The sequence below is a fragment of the Sprattus sprattus genome, assembly GCF_963457725.1.
Source record: "Sprattus sprattus genome assembly, chromosome: 9".
NCBI classification, from domain to species: domain Eukaryota; kingdom Metazoa; phylum Chordata; class Actinopteri; order Clupeiformes; family Clupeidae; genus Sprattus; species Sprattus sprattus.
In genome coordinates, this window is record NC_137928.1 from 11,282,616 (window position 1) to 11,301,913 (window position 19,298).

General features: G+C 43.3%; 1 protein-coding gene across 1 annotated transcript in view; it reads left to right on the forward strand.

Annotated features, from left to right (window-relative positions):
• The window catches only part of cadm2b (cell adhesion molecule 2b), a gene marked incomplete at both ends in the record, with an annotated part of 141,031 nt that extends 121,733 nt beyond the window's left edge, over positions 1 to 19,298 (forward strand). The window contains 7 exons of the mRNA XM_080844389.1: positions 5,918 to 6,079; positions 7,302 to 7,392; positions 8,192 to 8,370; positions 13,959 to 13,985; positions 18,160 to 18,282; positions 18,442 to 18,547; positions 19,172 to 19,298. Of these exons, the coding sequence (XP_080700515.1) occupies positions 5,918 to 6,079; positions 7,302 to 7,392; positions 8,192 to 8,370; positions 13,959 to 13,985; positions 18,160 to 18,282; positions 18,442 to 18,547; positions 19,172 to 19,298 (815 nt within the window). The remainder of the gene's footprint in view (positions 1 to 5,917; positions 6,080 to 7,301; positions 7,393 to 8,191; positions 8,371 to 13,958; positions 13,986 to 18,159; positions 18,283 to 18,441; positions 18,548 to 19,171) is intronic.

Below are 19,298 nucleotides of genomic sequence, written 5' to 3' on the forward strand. Positions count from 1 at the left end.
CGCGTGTGTGAGGGTCAGTGTGAGAAGGAAGGCCAACAAAAAAAAAAACAAAGACAGGTTGTGTGCAAGAAATGAAAGCAATCAAAAAAAACAAATGCAAGGAACAACCAACCTACTTTGATAGCCAAAAGAGACAGGAATAGAGGATGTAAATATTTAGAGTGGTAGTTGTTATCGCATCAATGCCTTACCTAATGTAAAAATTCAAATGTGGGGATGCGTTCGTCATCGAAAAAACAGCCCTAGTGGCTGTCACTCACCAAACTGTACATCAAAAGACACCATTAGTTGTTGGTCTGAGATGAATGTAAATGGGTAAATCTAGAGGGGGTAGGGGGTGGGACTGAGCAAAATCAGGTGCTAATCATCATTCGGCATGCTGTGGGCACTGGGCGTGAGCTAACACCCGAGATGAAAAGCAATTTCCCAACCTGCTGTAAAACAATCAGAGCCTAAACATTAAATAAGATGTGAGACAGAGGATTGCTGTTTGCACCCAATCACGCAGGACTCGGAGTGATAATTAGGAGAAGTGGCGGATGAAATGAGAGAAGTCACTCCGGTCTTCCCTTCCCACCCCCAACACACACACACACACACACACACACGCCCTGTTTCTCCATGGCGATGTAGGTCCAAGGGTCATGCCTCACAAGATTTATTACGTTTTTTTTTTTCATTATTACCTCAGGCCTGTGAGTGTTTATTGAACTTCGCAGCAATACAGCTGGTGTGATGCCGTGGAGTGTGGTCTTCTATGGGCACCTGTTTATCTGTTGTCCAGCGCATAATGAAGTGTTGCAGGCCTAGTTAAACACATGTGTGCACAGGCACGCATGCACACACACACACACACACACACACACACACACACACACACACACACACACACACACACTCACACACACACACACACACACACACAGCCTCCCCACACACATTCCATGATAATGTGCCACCAGAAAAGAGACATACCATATTTCTGAAGGGCTGTTCATCTTTTTGAAGTTGAAAGTTCCCCCATTGGTTGGTAGGACATCACAAGTTGCTGTAGGTGTGTGTGTGTGTGTGTGTGTGTGTGTGTGTGTGTGTGTGTGTGTGTGTGTGTGTGTGTGTGTGTGTGTGTGTGTGTGTGTGTGTGGAGACCTCAGACTCCTGTCAAACAGTCCCACAGTGTGCCTTAAAACGGCTGAGAATGAGGACAGGGTGTCTTTATATAGATGGTCCAACCTCTACATTCTGTGCTGCTCAGCATGATGTGTTCGGCCCGTGGGAATCTGAAACAGTGGACACTGTCTAGGGAAATAATGTTGAGAAAAATGTAATTATTAGTAGAGACATGTGACAAGTATTAAAAAAAATACTTTTATAAACCCAGGCAACAAACCCCTCGTGAACCTAAGGCAGTCACTGTCATGACAGACTTGAGGAGCCTTAGGGGTGCCACACTAGAATGCCATTACAGTAAACAACAGACGTCGGTGCGTTTGTGGTTCAGGCGTCAGGCGCCAAGCTTTGCCCCAAGTTGGGGCACTTCAATACATAAACATGGAGTGCACCAAAGGGATCTGCACTGCTGGACCTGCCGCTTCAGTTTAACTGACACACTTTCAAATCCTTTTGGCAGCCTCAAGTGCAAAAAAAATAAATATGTATTCATTGTTTATTTATTTATTTATGTAGCACTTTTAGTTCCTTTCCATTAGATGAACACTGGGTACCCTTCTGTAGGCTCTCACGGCTGGCTTATAAAGTTCACTGAATAGCCTCCATTGCTCTGATGAGTGTTTGCTTTTGCCCCTGAATGCATGACGAATGCATTGACGCATGTTTTGGGCCCCTCAAATAGAAAAAAAAAAAGAGAACTAAAAAAACTAAATCCTCTCACAGCTACCCTGTGAGAATGTTTGAGTGACAGCTCCTCGGTCGCAGTATTGATGCTGCGAGCGGGGATCAGAATTAAGGCGGAATCTGGCTTTGAGCGAGGGAGATGGTCCTGACAGTCCCTCTGTCACTCGTGGCAGCATGCATGTGTTGTGATTATTCAGTGGAAGCTATCTTAATGCTGCCCAGTCAGCTGCTGGAAGATTACTGCAGCCATCCTTTCTAAATAAATGCAGTACTGATAGCACTGAGAGTACTGCATATTCCCACGTGTGTACGTGTATGTGTGTGTGTGTGTGTGTGTGTGTGTGTGTGTATATTTGTGTGCGTGTGGGTGTGTGTGTGTGTGTGTGAGTGTGTGTGTGTGTGTGTGTGTGTGTGTGTGTGTGCGCATGTGCATATTTATGTGTGTGTGTGGGTGTGTGTGTTTATCTGTGTGCATTTTGTTTATTTTGGTGATTGCAAGGGTTAAGAGAGATTGAATTCACTCTTACTAGTTATCCATGCAAACATGTAATCAAAGCTCTTGTGTTAATAGATCTCTGTAGATGCTTTGATGAAGACATGTAATATCTATCATCCTTCGTCCCTCTTTCATACGGCCACTTTATGTCTCATCTTGTTAAGACTGCAGTGCCCTTACAGCCCATTTGCAAAGAAAAGCCAGTTTGATTTTCCTGTATGAACTGGGTCCAATACAGACATGGTATTTCCATCCCACTTGGTATGTTTTTTGTCATCATACAAATTATCTTTGGCCTTTGTTCTTTCCATTATGTACAAACTAGGGCTGTCACAATATCAGATTTTCACCATGCGATTTTTCATAGCCAGAAGAATTCCCAATAATGATATTATCGCGATATCTATAGACATTTTAAACAAAATAATAATCAGTCATAGTGAGGTGGAGAGTCTGTAACCATAACAACAGTGTACAAAAAAAATAACGATTTCAATGGATTGTGAAAAGGCAACCAGATGAACTGATAAACAAAAGATCCCTAAAGCCTAACATCTACCATCAATACAATACGAAACAAAATCACTTGCAGGCAGCAGAATAATAAATAACAAATAACCAGGAAACACGTCATGATAATGATCTGAATATAATATTTATCATTTCAGGGCTAGCAAACTAAGTGAAACATACTCTTTGTATTGTGGATGAAATCTGCACTTGCTGTTGATCGTTACCTTCTGCACACCGAGGTCTCTAAAAGCTATCTTTTTACGAAATCCAAAAAACTCCCTCACTGGTGAGCTAACTCTTTTCTTGTGCAGCTAGAGTTTCACTCCTCTATCATCTCTTCTTACATGATTTTGCATGGGAGTAGTGGCCACATAGCACACACTAGGTGATTCTCATATCCCTTATTCGTCCTTTCTTGCGTCCTTCCTTTCTAACGTCCTTTCTTACGTCCTTCCTTCCTTTCTTCCGTCCTATCTGATGTCCTAGCCACTCCCTCTAATAAAAAGAGTGCACACAAGATAATAACTTGTTCCCATAAGATAATAACGTGTTTGTGCAAGATAAAAAAAAAAGATATCACCTTATGGGACTTAAGGGGCTCCGTAGGAATGCAACGAGGATAGAGGAATCAAGGACAGGACCAGCACAAGTAATGGGATGTGCTTGCTCAGTCAGTCGCGCATCACTTTAAAACGACACCAATTACTGATGACACAGCAGCATCACCTCTTACTGCTTAACGGACCTGTTGTTATCTACAGCATGGAAGAAATTAAGGACTTTAATATCAATCATAACATAATTTTACTGAATGTAATTGCCATTGGAAAGGCAACAAATAACCAGTTGGGTTGCTGAAATGATCCAGGTCTACTTTTAATTTCATTATTAATCAACATTATTTTCTTTGTCTATTATGCCAAATGCAAACATCACAATTGCAGAGGTCTCCATTTAAATAAAAAAAACTAGGCTAAATTTGTTCCAAGGTAAATAGAGTACAACAGAAAGACATGATTGCACTCCAGCAAGCATTAATCATATACTGACCTTTTAAAGACAGCATGTTAAGAAGGAAAAGTTGTGTAGTAGTTTACTTTGTGTCGATGTCAGTGGAAATTGCAGACCTTTAACAAATCCTTTTCTGGTTCCTAAAAGTTGGTATATTTTGATGTTTTTTTCTTTTGCCTGAAAATTCATGTTCGTTTATATACTTCTACATCTTATTTTAAATTGTAGGCTGACATGTGTAGAAAGCGGAGGGGGATTTCCAACATCATGCATTCCAATAGAAAACACTTCCGCGAAGGATGCTCCTCTGTTCCCACGCTTATAGCTCCTCGCTCCTTGTTCCTGAGTTCCTGTAAAGAGCATTTAACGAAATGAGACGTCTTCGTGGCGTCTATCACAGAACAATTTCAGGGGCACAAGCTGGAGGACCGAGAAACGAGGACAGAGGAAACATACAAACATCAGTTTGCGATGTACTTACTGTGGTTGTAGTTACTAGCTAGCTATTTACTGCGTCTTCTTCTTTTTTTCTGTTTTATGGCGGGTGGCAACCATCATTAAGGAGCTATAACACCACCTACTATGTTGGAGTATGAACCAGATTGGTTACTGGCACAGGATTATTTATGATATTATAACATGATTTTATGAAAATGTTTTAAATATCATGGTTATCGTCAATACCGGTCATCGTGACACCCCTAGTACTTACTTAACCCTAACACAAGGCTAAGGTCTACAGCACATCATAGTATTGCCGGCACTGTGTTACGCACTTCAAGTGAACCGTGTTCTGCATCTTCAAGTGAATATCAAGGTCAGGATAAAGCAAGTGTTATTTCCATAGATTTGTTTCACAGCATCACGCTGTGGCCACAGCAGTCTGAGGCCAAGCAAGGACTTAGAGATGCTATGCACTACAGTGCCTGAATAAAAAGCCTTGAATCAGTTGCCTTTTGTTTGTAGAGGCAGTTCAGGCCATTGCACATCTGTTCAGTCTTTTCTGGTTTGTTGCTTTGAACAGAGGGGGGCGGATTTAAACATTTACATTTCTTGTAAGGCCCTACAGTGCTAATCCAATCATACTAAACAGTCAAGAATATTTGCAGTATGTACTGATGAAACAAGGCTTTGTTAGTGGATCGATAGTAAGCCCATGCTGCAAACTACCCAATCTGAAGTAAACTTGGACCCCTCCTTGTTGAATTCAACTTAAAAGTTTGCGCAGCCCTATTTTGCAGACATCACAGTTTTGGAAGAAAATACACACTCACACATACACACAAAAATAAAATAAAATCAATATTTGGAACTATGGGGGGAAAAAAAGAACATTTATTTTTTTTAGGAGGAACGACTCAGAGGAGATGAGTTTGAGGCGAAACATTTCAGCGAGGCACAACGGGAGCGAGTTTGTGGAGACAGAGATACACATCAACATTAGCCGGGAAGTACATGTGTGGATCGGCGCCATGTGCCACGCTCCGCCTGTGCCCGCGGAGGGGTCTCGTGGGGGGCATATTTGCTCAACCATTCATGATGCTGTTGAGCCCAGGCTTTCACAGTCCACAAGCCTGGCTATCCCCCCGTGTAATCCACGGATACTGTTTGTAATATCTCCTCGCCTGGACCGCCGCTGTCATCCCTTGACACAAAGGATGCCAGTGACCCCTTTACTGAGCTCGGAGTGATGTTTTTTTTATATAAAACTCCCTTCCTCCACCATAGATGGGGCTCACGACAAAAGTTGGATCCCCAAGCAAGGAGAAAATATTGAAATGTATTCCTGGCTTGCCTCAAGAGTAGTTGCTTTGTGTTTTCTGTGGTTTCATTCAGCGAGGTTGAAAGCAAGCTAAATAAATAAATAACAATAATATCACCCCCCCCCCAAAAAATACAAAAACAAATCGCTCAAACAGCAAATATCACTTCGTCATAAATTAATTAATTTTCCGGTCCATTACTTTCGTCTTGTGTCGACATCGGTGGAACGGCGGATAACCTATCGCTGTTTGTCTCCCCCCTCTTCTCCTTTTCTCTCCGAAGGTACTATGGAGGTGAACGCAACAGGGCGGTCGTTCACCGTCAGGAGCACGCTGGAGTTCCAGGTGGACCGGAGCGAGGACGGCGTGGCCTACACCTGTAGCGTCGACCACGTGGCGCTGCTTGCCGCCCCCCAGCGAGTCACGGAGGTTCTGGAGGTCCATTGTAAGTACTTATTATACGGCTCTTCAGAATGTTCCAAAAAGTACCGTTGATTTGACTGGGCCATCCCTACGTCATAGGTCACATTAATTTCTGCTAACATACCGCTGCGAAAAGATAATGACCGCTGTCATTGGCAACGGGTTTTGTACTTCTAATTCACATCTTTCATATCATTCCGCCAAAAGTCCAGTCATTTTAACGCAACAGTAGACAGTAATTTGAAGTCAGCAAGTAATGGGTTGCTATGCAACACCTGAAACTTCAAAGTTCTATTTGCTTGAAGAACTATTTATTTATAAACGGGACTCTTGAAACGGCAACTAAATCATTAAAAAGAGGTATGTTGGAGGAATTTCTTCTATCGTTTTTGGCAAGTAACTGTATAATAAGCGGGATAATGTATTGTCCGCTGCGCGTCGGGGTGTTGTTCGCCCCGTCGGGAATTATTTTTGGAGAATGACCTCCGGACAATACATTATCCCTTACATGTCTGCTGCCAGACACACACACACGGCACCACAACACATTTTAAATTATTCAACAAGGAACGTTCCCACAGCTCACTGAGGGTTGACTGATAGCATATGTTTGGGTCAGCACTCGTCTCTTCCTTGAGAATGGTACCAAGAGTCTTAACAGTGCTCCAACTATTTCAAGGCTTTAGCAGGTTGAGGGGCTGAGGGTCAAAAAGCAGGTGCACAGCTGGGAATTCCACCAGGCTAGACTTTGGACTTAGTCTATTGAAGTGTTGAAGCTTATCCTGTGGAGAGTGTGACCTGTTACACACATATGTACACAGAGGCACTTCTCCTCACTGGGAACGATGAAACATTCATACACAAGATACGTATATGACATGAAAACTCCCCCCCCCCCTCTTATGGAGACAGACAAGTTTAAAGCCCAAACTTTCAAATCTGTATAGAAGGATGGTGGTTATAAAAAATTCATACAATATGCTTGACAGTGAAAGAAATATTGATTTTGCTGGGGTTATTTATAGGCAAAGCAAGTATTTGTCTGAGTCTATGCTGGTATTGGCAGTTGTGGTATAGAAACTGTGTGTCTGCTTGAAGCCTGTGTAGTTTTAATGTCAGTAATAATGATGTTTCTGTCCCCTGCAGAATTGCAATATGTTATGTGCCCCTGTCATGTTGTCTTAAAGTTAGACCCAACTCTGAAACACACTAAGCCTCTTTCTATATATTTCTCTTTCTCTCAGATGCCCCTCGTGTGGAGATCCTTCACTCCCTTATATTCCCTCAGGAAGGAGAGTACTTTAAACTGGACTGTGTCTCCACAGGCAACCCATCGTAAGTGGCATGCCCTTCTCTCACAATAAAAACACACAGTTTGCCATTCACAGTCTCAGTGACTCTGGTGTTCCACAGACATCAGAGCTGCTGCAGAGTTGCCTCTTCTCTCACAGTCTCACAGTCCCCACACACGCGCTCAGATCTCAGTGGAAAGAAATTAATGGCGCTACATTTCCATTCTGTGATCTCCTGGAAAATAATAATGATAAATCATATCTTGATATTTGGAAGGGATTTGGTGTGTCTATAATTATAGATAGAGAGTTCATTACGTGCCAATCTTCTGACCTTTCTCCAGAAGCCAGCCCATAGTCATTAAAATGCTCCCCTCTAAAATATCACAGAAATAAGAAAAAAAGATTACAAATGTGCTTTTTTAATGAATAAGGCTATGAACTCTATACCTGTTTCACAGTGGTGAAAGAGAACTATGCTGTGATGGGGGAGCAGTTAGAAGCAGTACTGTATCAAACTAGGCTAACACAATGCCCTCGTTTCGCCTATAGCCCTTTTACCTCACACTTTGTCTCTGTGGTCTCTAAGGCAAAGACACACCATCAAAACATTGTTAAGGTCTGCCGGAAAGTGCATACAAATCTGAACCATATATTTTCTTTGTGGGTCATATTAGCGTTCCAAACATTACATGTTACATTTGTCATAAAGGCCCTCTTTCATGCCAGATATCTTGTTTTATGCAATATAATTGTATGCCAACATGTATGCCAAGTAGAGTACTTTTTTTGGCCTTGTACCCTAGTGAAACTGTACTGAATTGTCCCATCCCCTCATTCAGGCCAAAGCCAGTGATATGGACGAAAGACGGCGGAGAGCTGCCTGACGTGGAGCGCATGATTGTGGATGGCAGGGACCTCATCATCACAGAACTGAACAAAACTGACAACGGAACATACCGCTGCGAAGCCAGCAACTCCCTCGGAACCGACATCGCAGAGTATAAGCTGTTTGTATATGGTGAGTGCCTTAACCTCTGTCGCCGGCATTCATGAGCTGTATAAAGATCCAAGTGCGATACTTTCACCTGCGTAGTTCTCAAGTGCCTATGATAGTAAATTAATAGAACTGAGTAGTTTCGGTACAAAATGTCTTTTTTGTCTTGTTGTTGTTCTTTCTGTGTTGGAATGCAATAGTGCAACCCAAGCCTCGGGACACTTACTGTAACACATGAGGAACTCTGAAGAGCTTGCACACTCCCAAAACTTTCAACTGCTCTTGGCCCAGTTTACCTTCTTTATTGCATGATAAGATGCAGAAAAGTGCCAAGGATGCAGGATTTAGCACCGTGAATGAAACAGAGCTGGAGGGAAAGATAAGTTGATCCCAAGACAGTGGGGAAACGAACGGGGTGGGATGGGGGGAATCGAGGCGGAAAACCCAAGAAAAACTGATAATTAAGGCCTCAGCCAGCGAAAAAAAAAAATGCTCTGATAGCATTTGTCAAGTTAAAATTGGAAAGCCAGCGTGTTATGAAAGGGAAATGGCACTAGATTCATTGGCTGGCACTTTTCTGGCGGGTCAACCGAGCCTCCGAGGGAGGATACTAAGTTTGGAAAGGGAATTAAGTCTCCTGAGGAATGATGGACCTGTTCATCGGCGCAGCAGGAGAGGAAGGCGCTCTCACTCGGCATCCTGTGTTTTCATCTTCTCCTCTCGTGCCTAAGAGCTCCCTCAGCTTTCAGGAGTGAGGGAGGTGGTGGTGGTGGTGGTGATGGTGGTGGCGTGTAGATTTGCTTCCTTATCCTATTTGAGGTTTTGCTCATCCCTGTACAGCTGTGTTTGGCTGGCTGTCTTTACCTCAGCTATCAGACTGGAGATACAGTGATGTAATGTCTTCATCAGTTCTAAGCAGGACACAGGTCGAACTATACAGCCCCACCATAGAAAAAGAAACCTGATGCAATGGGTGCTTATGAACCTGGTATCTGTTACCGGCAACTTCTCCAACCTTGAAAACATGAAATGAAAGCTCTGCAGAGAGACACAATGCACCCGTGGTTCATTGAAAGGACGAAACATTTTACTCAGTGAGTTTAGAAAGAAAGGGCATAAAGTTATGTCTGGCTTCATCAGCCAATGTGGTCGGCTGTCTGTGGTTCAGCATGGTGCTGATGCCATATCCATCATGGACGTGCACAGGGATTTTGAAGGGCAGTTGCTCTGCCCTGGGAAAAAAGGGGCAACACGTTCATTTTTGTCACCGCCGCTGCCACGCCCCGTCCCCTGATTGCATATTCCGCGATTATTTTATCTAGGCATGCATAAAGTTCTGCAGCCGTAATACTATTTTAAAAATATATATTTCCTTCCGAGGGGCAACTTCAGTCGAGGAGGGCAAACGGGCAGTTGTCCAACAACCTTAGCCCCCTCCTGTGCACGTCCCTGATACACATTGATGTAAAAGAACAGAAGTAAACAAATCAAAACAGTTCTCATCCGACATGTCCTCCTTAAAAAAAAAGTTCAAGCAGCCGTTTCATGCAGATTCATTTTTTTAAATGTAAATTCAAATTCTGGTAGGCATCAGGAAACACTGTGGGTCTGTGTGAACCAATCAGGAGAACAAACAGACTGGCGTCCCTGCCTGCCAGTTATTGTCACATGTGCACTGCATATTGAAAGGGCCTGGGTGGACTCCTGTGGTGGCAAAGTCAGCATGCATACTATCGCTAACAGCATCTTTAATTAGTGAAATTAATACCACTCCAAATGAACTGTAATGAAATGGCTCTCGCGATCCAACCATTCGAATGCACAAAATGCAAATGTTCTGTAGGCTGCCCTCTGGGGTCTTGATTTGCATGCCTTGATTGGCCCTCTGGTGAGTTGCTGACACTGATTAACATTTCATACAAAGAATTACCAAAAGCACCCCCAACATCGGACTGTGCTTAATAAAGTCTATTATTCTGTGTCATTAGCCTTTGCCGTTCTTTCACATTCACAGACATTTTCATCTTTCTCATCTCGACGTTTTTTTTTTATCCAGTCCCAATTTGTCTTGCAATGAAGCAACAGCTGAAGGACAGTTACAAATGCCACACTCTTGGAAAGATGCCATGATAGGACCAAGATGGAGTCTTTCTTCTCTGTGAAGGCATTTAGAAAACTACACTGCATCAATCTACTTTTCAAACTTGTGCAAAGGAATTGATGCATCTCAGTACAAATCAGCACCACAGAAATAGTGTCTGCACTGGAGGTAGAGGAATATGAAAAGCCGGCTTAAAAAAAGTATGAGAAAGTACCTCATTATCTGCGACAGTAATTCAGCTTGAATGTCTGACTGCGGCAAAGTGATATTTATCAGCCTTTCGTGGAGTCGTGAAACCTGGCTCAGGAATGAACCTAATTTGCTAATGACACCAGTGCTAAGAAGCAATAAATGTCATCTGAAGTCATACGGCCTCAATTTATCACCATTTGCAGTATTAATCCCGATTTATGAACGTATCCATGCTAAGGTGCACACTCAGATGAAGGAGATACTCTGTAATACACGTCTGGGACATTTTGTAAGGATGATAAATACTGTCGGAGCGGTAAAAGCAGCCATCTCGGATGGGAAACACCTCATTAGAAATGGACAGTTAATGTGTGAATTTGTCACTTTGAGTCCTTGACACCACCTGACATTCAGAGATTGTTGTCGTCACAAACCTCCTTCAGACGGCCGATGCATCTTAGCACCAGTGGATTCTATAGTGATCACCATGTCATCAAACCAATTTAATATCTGGTATTGCCCATGCTGGTATGATGTATTGTGACTGCCTCCTGCATCTCGGCCCCAAGGGATATATAGATCTTACATCTGTGCCCTGTTCTTTTCTGATTATAAGTCAAGTTTATTCTTGAGGAACTCCTTCAAAACATACGCTGTCATCTCTGTGGGTAAGCCTACACATCAGCCGTTGTGTTGTTATTACTGGGTCGCGGTGCGGGTGAAAATCAATGTCTCCATGTAGTGTCCCAATAACTATCTTTGTAAAAGGCAAACACATCATTTCTAGGTGCTCAGAAAGAGTCTGTCAGTTTTATTCTCATAAAGAACACTTACAGTATCGCTTGCCAGTGATACTCTCTGGTATCAAAACTATCCAAACCATAGCTTACTCTCCCACCTTTTTTATTGTCAGTATTTTGTCCTCAGATTTTATGTTCTTTCATGACTCCTTCTTTTGATACTCTCTTCATTTGATGGCAGGTATTAACCTGCTTTGCTCGGATTCATTTTTGCTTTGCGCTTGTGTGTGTGTGTGTGTGCGTGTGTTTCCTTTCATTTTTCTTCTTCATTTTCCTCACTTCCTTTTATATTGGCAATGCTGCTCCTCTCCACCATCATGTCTCCTTACACAGCCACCCTCTCATGCAATCAAGTCAGCAAAGTCAGCCATTGGCATTACCTGAGGTATGCAATTATTTCTTTTGGCTTCCCTTTCACACTTGGATTCACTAAAGGTACACATTATAGATCATAATTTCCATAAAGTAACATGCTGTTGTGCAAACTAATGAGTCAATCATATCTCAGCATAGCAGTTCCTTGGGAACAACAGCATGATCCTTTTCTCTGTTTTGAATAAAAATGTCTAGAAGTGCCAGGTTTTTGCCAGCTTTTCTTTTATATACCAGCAGAATGCATTGTACAATGCAATGCACTGTATTGTGAAAACTATGCAAAAGCCTAATGGATTACGCCATGTACTTTTAACTGAACAATTGTCAATGTATTGATGGCCATGTACGCACTCTGGTCATCAAATATCCATCAAGCTCTCATGTCATAACTCATGCCAAGGCTTGCTTGACTCACAAAGGATAAGTGGCTGAATAAACCACAGCAAGAGCTCAAGGCTGGTCAATATGAATTCCTTGCTTTCCATAATTAGCATCCACAGTCACGATAGGCTTGCGTCAAGGAGGGGTGAACGTTCCCTGTGCATTTGTCCAAACCATTGCCAGTAAAAACAATTAATATCCGTGAACCCACTGCCACTGATAAATAAATAACGTATGGCCGCTCGACCCTTTTAGTGTAGAAAAAAAAAGAAGATGAAACGAATCTAAGAGCAGCCATAAACTAGACAGGCGCAATGTGGGACTTTGCACCAAATAGCTCTAAACTGCTGAGTTTCGCGTTTCAAATCCCAGGCCTTATTTAAAGACCTAATTATGTATCTGTAATCAATTTCTGAACGTGGAAAGCAAGGGCGCGGGAGGTATATATGCCTCTCAAGAAAGTGATCAAAACAGCTTTTCCCTTTGAAGTCGAGGTTAAGGGAAGCTTCCTAACATGCAGCCCCTTTGACTAATGAAGGGGTTCAGGAGTCATCGGTGGAAAGATCCGTTCTTGGAGAAAGAGAAGAAGACACACACACACACACACACACACACACACACACACACACACACATACATACACACACACACACACACACACACACACACACACACACACACACACCAACCACAGCATTTCAATAAACTTGCTGGTTCTCTTTTTTTTTTTTTATACATTTCTCCTGCTACTGCTCTGTGTTCCTTATGATGATGATGCAGTGAAAAGAAGCCGGGGCTCCAGCTAATCAAATGCAACTGTTCGCACAGATTCCCGGAGCCTAAGGGAATGCTCCCTGCCTGCAGCTCGAGTGGGATGGTATCAGTGTTGTTCTGTTTGAACTCTTGGGGGGTGGTGGTGGAGGGTGTCGGGTGAGGGGGGGGGGGGGGGGGTTGTTATCCTTTTTCTCCCTTTCACTGCTTGCTGTGTCACCCCTACCTCTCAACATCAGACATGTTGGTAGCGAACAAATCGGGATAAAAGGTTTCGCTGGTGACTATAGACAGAAAAGCCTCTGATGTTCTGTGGAAACTGTTACTGTCTATCTGTCCAGGTACAAAGACATGAGAGGCATTTAAAGGCCCATTGTCTGCTGGGTGAATCCTAATAACCTACGACAACATCAGAGCAGAACAACCTGGTCCCATACAATGTTTTTTTTTTTTTTTTGGTTTGATGTGTGTTATAAATCTTTTACAAGTTCCAGTTTCCTGGACGTGCTGTCTGATACCCTATATACAAAAAATGACTGAGAGATTACTCAAATTTAAGTGGAGCTGTTTTGTTGTATATTCTAACTTGCTGCCCATTAGCAGTCATGCACTGTGCTAGATAAAGATTCAGAAAGTTGTTTTTGTTAACTGTGAGGCTTCAGTGATGATTTCAGTTCTCAGAATGAAAAGGAATGAGCAGCTTGTCTCTGTCCTTTGAAAACAACATATCCCAGCTGAATATCACACACATTGTTGCCGAATATCCTGCGGCTTATAAGTCTGTTGGCAATTCCAACTCTGTGTGCTTTGACATTGTCTTAGAGCATGTGACCTCTACTCATTAACTGTTGAAAGTCTTTGTTTTGTTTGATAAAGTCTGTCCATATTGTGGTCGTGACTGTTTCACATCGTCTTCCCCTTGTTGCCCTATCCCCAACCCCAACCCCTAACCCTAACCCTACTTCCTCTTCCGCTTGCATCCATGGCAACAGCCAAAGACTTACCAGGTGCCACGACAGGTAAATATTACCCACACTGCCAGCTGCTGTTGCACCAGCACTGAGGTCATCATTGCGCGACGCGGTGGACCCCGGGATCATGCCCATTGCTGCCTCATACCCAGCATGTGTTCAAATTCACTGTCTTGCATGGCAGCGCTGTCTGCTGGATGCATAACCCACGCCTCAGCGCTCCATCTCGGGCCCAATTTGAGGCAGCACACAAACTTTTCGCCCACCCCCCCGAGCCGCCTCTTCCGCTTCACAGAACCCCAGCTCCTCAGAGCCTCATTCAAATTGGAGACAGGAATGGAGAAAAACAAAATGCTACGAGTTTGGGAAGACATTGAGCTGATAGCGCTTCAGCAAAAAACCCACAAAAGGGGTGGGTGGGTCAAAAGGTTTGTCAAAGCCAACAAATGAAGCCAACTCTTGATCATGACGAATTGCAGTTTAATGTGTGTTTGCGGGATGTAATGAATTTTCATTATCTGTGGGAAATGTATTGTGAGCTGCCATTGCTCCTAAACAATGCCCACTTATTCAAGGATGTAAACAAAGTCATCATAAATCACAATCTGAGCGTTCCCGAAGTTTACAAAGATTTGTTTAAGGATTTACGGCTCATTTTGCACTGCAGAGGGGTTGGCGTGGAAAAGCTTTGGGAGGGGCAGAGACTGGCTAGACTGACCATTCTAAGCATGATACTGAGTGCATGTCAGTGTCTTCGGAGTTGAATGATACCATTTTGTTATGTCTCATTAGTCTGGTTATTTAATCACTTCTTGCGCTATATTTGTTCAGGGTGCACTGCTATGGCCGGCAGCCATATTTGTTTAACGATAATCATTTGGCTTCCTCGCAGGAGTTTTTTTCGCCGTCTCACGGGAATTCCCTCTCACTTTTTTTTCCCCCTCCTTGATAATTAGTGGCTGGTAATTTGTGTTTTTTAATGTAATTATAAGTAATGGCCCACATCACATTCCCCACAGAGCAGTGTGAAGGATACTGGCTTTAAGTGTGCGAGAATATATTATACATTGGTGTTGCCTCACAGTTGGTAAAGTCTAGTGTGTTTTTTCTTAAATGTGTCTCGCTCTGCGGTCCCATCTTGCTTGGTGTCACATCAGCCTAGTGTCACCCTCTCCTTTGGCTGCTCCTCATGCAGAATCAACATGTGTCCCCCTGAGTAGTAGTGGGTGGTGGTGATGGTGGGTGGTGGTGCTGGTGGGCGGTAGAGAATGGTGTGAATGGGTGGCTTACTCCAATCCATTACACATTGGTGATTTTTTTTTTTTTTTTAGATTCACTCGCTCATAGTGGCATGTATAACCCTGATACGGAGTGGCAATGACAACATAATAAGGAAATATTCAATACTAGTATTCAGTAAAATATCAACGATTCATCTAATGTATGCTTCTGCGTGGCTATTTCATTATAGTGAGGACAAATGAGAGAAACAGCAAATATAGCTTCCTCTAATATCTTACACTGAAAAAGATGCACTGAGGTAATGATTTACAGAAAGGTGATCTGGCCGGGCTTTACGCCAAAGGTGTCAAGGACACTGAATGAGAAAAATCATAATCATCAACAGAGTCTCCTAGGCAGGAATCACAATGCCTGGATAGGTGAAGGGTGTAAATAATTGACTAGAAATTTGCACACAAGCTCCAGAATAAAAACCATTAATAGAAGTCTGTTCCTGGCTTTATTAAAACATAATGTGCTCTGGAGGATTGGAAACAGAGCCATATCTTTGTTCCTTCCCTGTCCTCCATCTCTTTCTCACTCTCACACACACAGACTCTGATTTCTATTCTTCCATCTCTTTCTATGCCTTTCCCTCTTTCCCCCCCTCCCTTTCATCCTTGTCATTCTCTCTCCTCTCAATTCCATCCTTCCATTTCTTCCTTTATCTCTCTCTCTCTCTCTATCTCTCTCTCCCCCTCTCGCACAGACATATATCTGGTAACAGTCAAACCACGCGACTATGGTGATAGTATTGGTACCAGGGGATATGTTAAATAACCCATTTCTGCTAGAAACACAGAGGACAACCCGATTGGCTGGAGCTGGTTCCCTCAATCTCCTGAGTGGAGAAACACTGATTTCCATCATATTCCTCCATTCCAGACCTGCTTTGTAAATTTCTCCCAACCTGGGTTCCTGCAGCTTCCAGGTAAAAAAAATGAAAATATCTGTCTCAATGACATAAAAAAAAAAAAAAGAATCCCTGATAGAAACGTGGGACTGGGGTAAAATGGACAGAGGTGTACCACTTGATTTATTCAAGTTTTTTAACTTTCCACTTATCATTCTGATCAACTAAAATGTGGAACCCAGTGTGCAGGGATTTATATTTCAATTGTGAAGCCGTTGCAGTGCGAAACGTTAATTTGTGCATCCATTCGTCTGACTGGAGGTGTCTGGCACGCTCATAATTTATTTACAGGAGGCCTTCTGCAGCGATTATCATTTATTCTGGGATTCTTATTGAAATATTAAGTCTTCTGTGTGCTACATTCTGCCTTAGCTTTGACCCAGGGTAAAGACACCAATTTCATTCAGTGTACTCATGCATACATGTATATACTATTAATATCCTCTAAACAACAAGGGTCAATACGTTATTCCTGTCCTTAGTGGGTGTAGGGCAGGCCATGCTGGTATATATCTTGTATGTGACTGAAGGGTGGGTGGAATCGATGAGGTATGGAATCAGTCCAAACAATAAGACACGTAGCTGCACCTCAACCAGTAGAGGGAGGAAGGTGCAGAGGTCATTGGGTTGGAGTCCCAGTGAGGACACTTACTGGCAAAGTCTGTGTGAAAAGTCTGAGAGAGAGATACATATTAAAGAGGAAAAGAATATGGAACATAACTTTAACCTAGCAACAGTGGATTAGCAACAAACTCATCGTACATTGTTTTTCTCTATTTCGTGTTCGTTTTGTTTAAACTTACACACTGAGATTGACCTATGAACCCTACTGGCATCTTTCTCTGTGGTATTTCCAGTTCTTTTGACAAAAAAATTCACATTCATTCGTCACTCTAAGGTTCACATTTACTGCTCCACTGCAGTTTCTAATTAACACACACCAATTCAAACCTAACTGGATGAATAAGTTAATTAGAACACAAATAAATAAAATCAGGTAGCCGGTCATCTCCCCGTATGTTGGCAGACAAACTCTCAGGGTCACTTTGACGAGCCCCGGCGGCCAAGGCAAACAAGCCCCATTCATCAATCTGAGCTAATGAGAGCAGCACTGGCAGCATAACCAGAGGCGCGCCGCTGTTGACGCTACCGCCACCGTAGCATATGCTCACTACAGCCCCGGTGCGGGACGCTTTTAAAAGGCACGGCAACCTCGCCGCGCGGCAGAACACCTCACGCCTCAGGGGTCAAAGAGCCATTTCCGAGCTTCCCCCTGAGGAGAGGTCAAGCGAGAGCGTGGCGCCCCAGTTAGCGGGTGACTGCGGTGGAGATGGGCAAGACGTGGGCCAGAAGTGGCCCGGGGTCTGCTGCTAGCTGGGGAAAAGTCTAGGAATAAAAGCAGTGGCGGTAGTGCACTTAAGGGGGACAGGGTGGCAATGTGTGGGGGTATTTCTAGGAAGGGGTGCTTTTGAGTGAGAGTGCATGTCCGTATGTGTTGGGCTAGGAGAGGCTGGTGTGTGGAGGACCCTAGGAGAAACTGGCTGCCAGCAAGTGGCTGGTTACTCAAGGAGTTGCCGCACCAACTGGGCCTCACTCCGTTTGAACTTGCATTCCTTCAAAGCTAAATCCCAGAAACGAATCAGGACCTGTCACGGCCTTCGGACAATTTTCAAAGTTTGCTGCTTTTCACAACTTTGCTCACCCACTGCTATCTGCCCTGGAATATAGGCCCTTGGGAGTTAGGGAGGGACAGAGATATATGTATAGTGTGTGTGTGTGTGTGTGTGTGTGTGTGTGTGTGTGTGTGTGTGTGTGATCGTGTGTGTGTGTTAGAGGGAGGGAATACTCAACTCAAATGTCCTGTTTCTCCAGAGCTTTGCCTCAGCTTCATGTTTTTTCAGTATCAGCATTCAGGCGCCTGTAGTGCTGAGCTCAACTGCATGACCCAGTGGTATTACCACCTTCTCAGACAGCTGGGCTTCCCAACCATCCATCTCATAACTCCCTCTCTTTTTCTCCCCCTTCCAGACCCCAACGCCCTTGCCCAGCACGGCCCGGACCACGCCTTAATCGGCGGCGTCGTGGCGGTGGTGGTCTTCATCACGCTCTGCTTCATCATCGTCCTGGGCCGCTACCTGGCCAGGCATAAAGGTAGGGACCTCACGCTCTCAGCAGGGGCGGGCTACAGCCGCACCAAAAAAACCACATAGCAAGCATGGAGAGAGTGACAAATGCTAGCATGCCTATATAAAGCCAGATACCAGTGCCTGTGTGTTGACGTGTCTGTCACCTGTGGGACTGTGTGGACAGGGACATACTTAACCAATGAGGCGAAGGGAGCAGAGGACGCGCCCGATGCAGACACAGCCATCATCAATGCCGAGGGAAACCACGCACATGCAGAGGAAAAGAAAGAGTACTTCATTTAAGACCTCTGTTTTTTTGCCTCTTGTCTCTTTTTCTTACCGTCTTACTATCAATGGCAACAAATGGGTTGTGGAGGCCAGAGGAGAGGACTCCATTTTGACTTGAGTCCGACTGAAGTGCTGGCATTTTTTTTCTTCTCTTCTGTCATCCCTGCACACAGAAAAACAAAAAACAAACAAAACAAAACAAAAAAAAGAAAAGAAAAAGAAAGAGAGAGAAAAAAAACATATCCACTAAGAGGCCACTTTTTACAAGCCACTTGCTGCAGAAAAATGATGCCTTTTTTGTACTGCTACAAACTGTCAAATTGAATTAAACAACCCATTCACTCATCTCAGCCCTGTCCCCCACCCACCCCGAAACCTAATATTCTCAAGAACATCAAAGTAAACACAAAAACATAGATCTTTGTTTGAATCTGGTATCATCGCAGTGCCAATATATATTCATATATATATATATATATACATATATACATATATGTATATATATAGATATAGATATACAGACATGTGTTTTGTACTTTCCTGTGTTAACTCTAGAAATTAATTATTTTCAACAGAATATCAATTTCTCTGTTACCCTCACAGTATCTGTTATATACTTTTTGCAGATATTTCCACGAAGCGGCAAGAAATGTGGTTCATCTCAAGTCGGAAAACCTTGGCTTTGCCAATAATTACGCTTTAAGAGAAGAATATATAAAATGCATTAATGTTTTTAATGTGAATCACATGTAA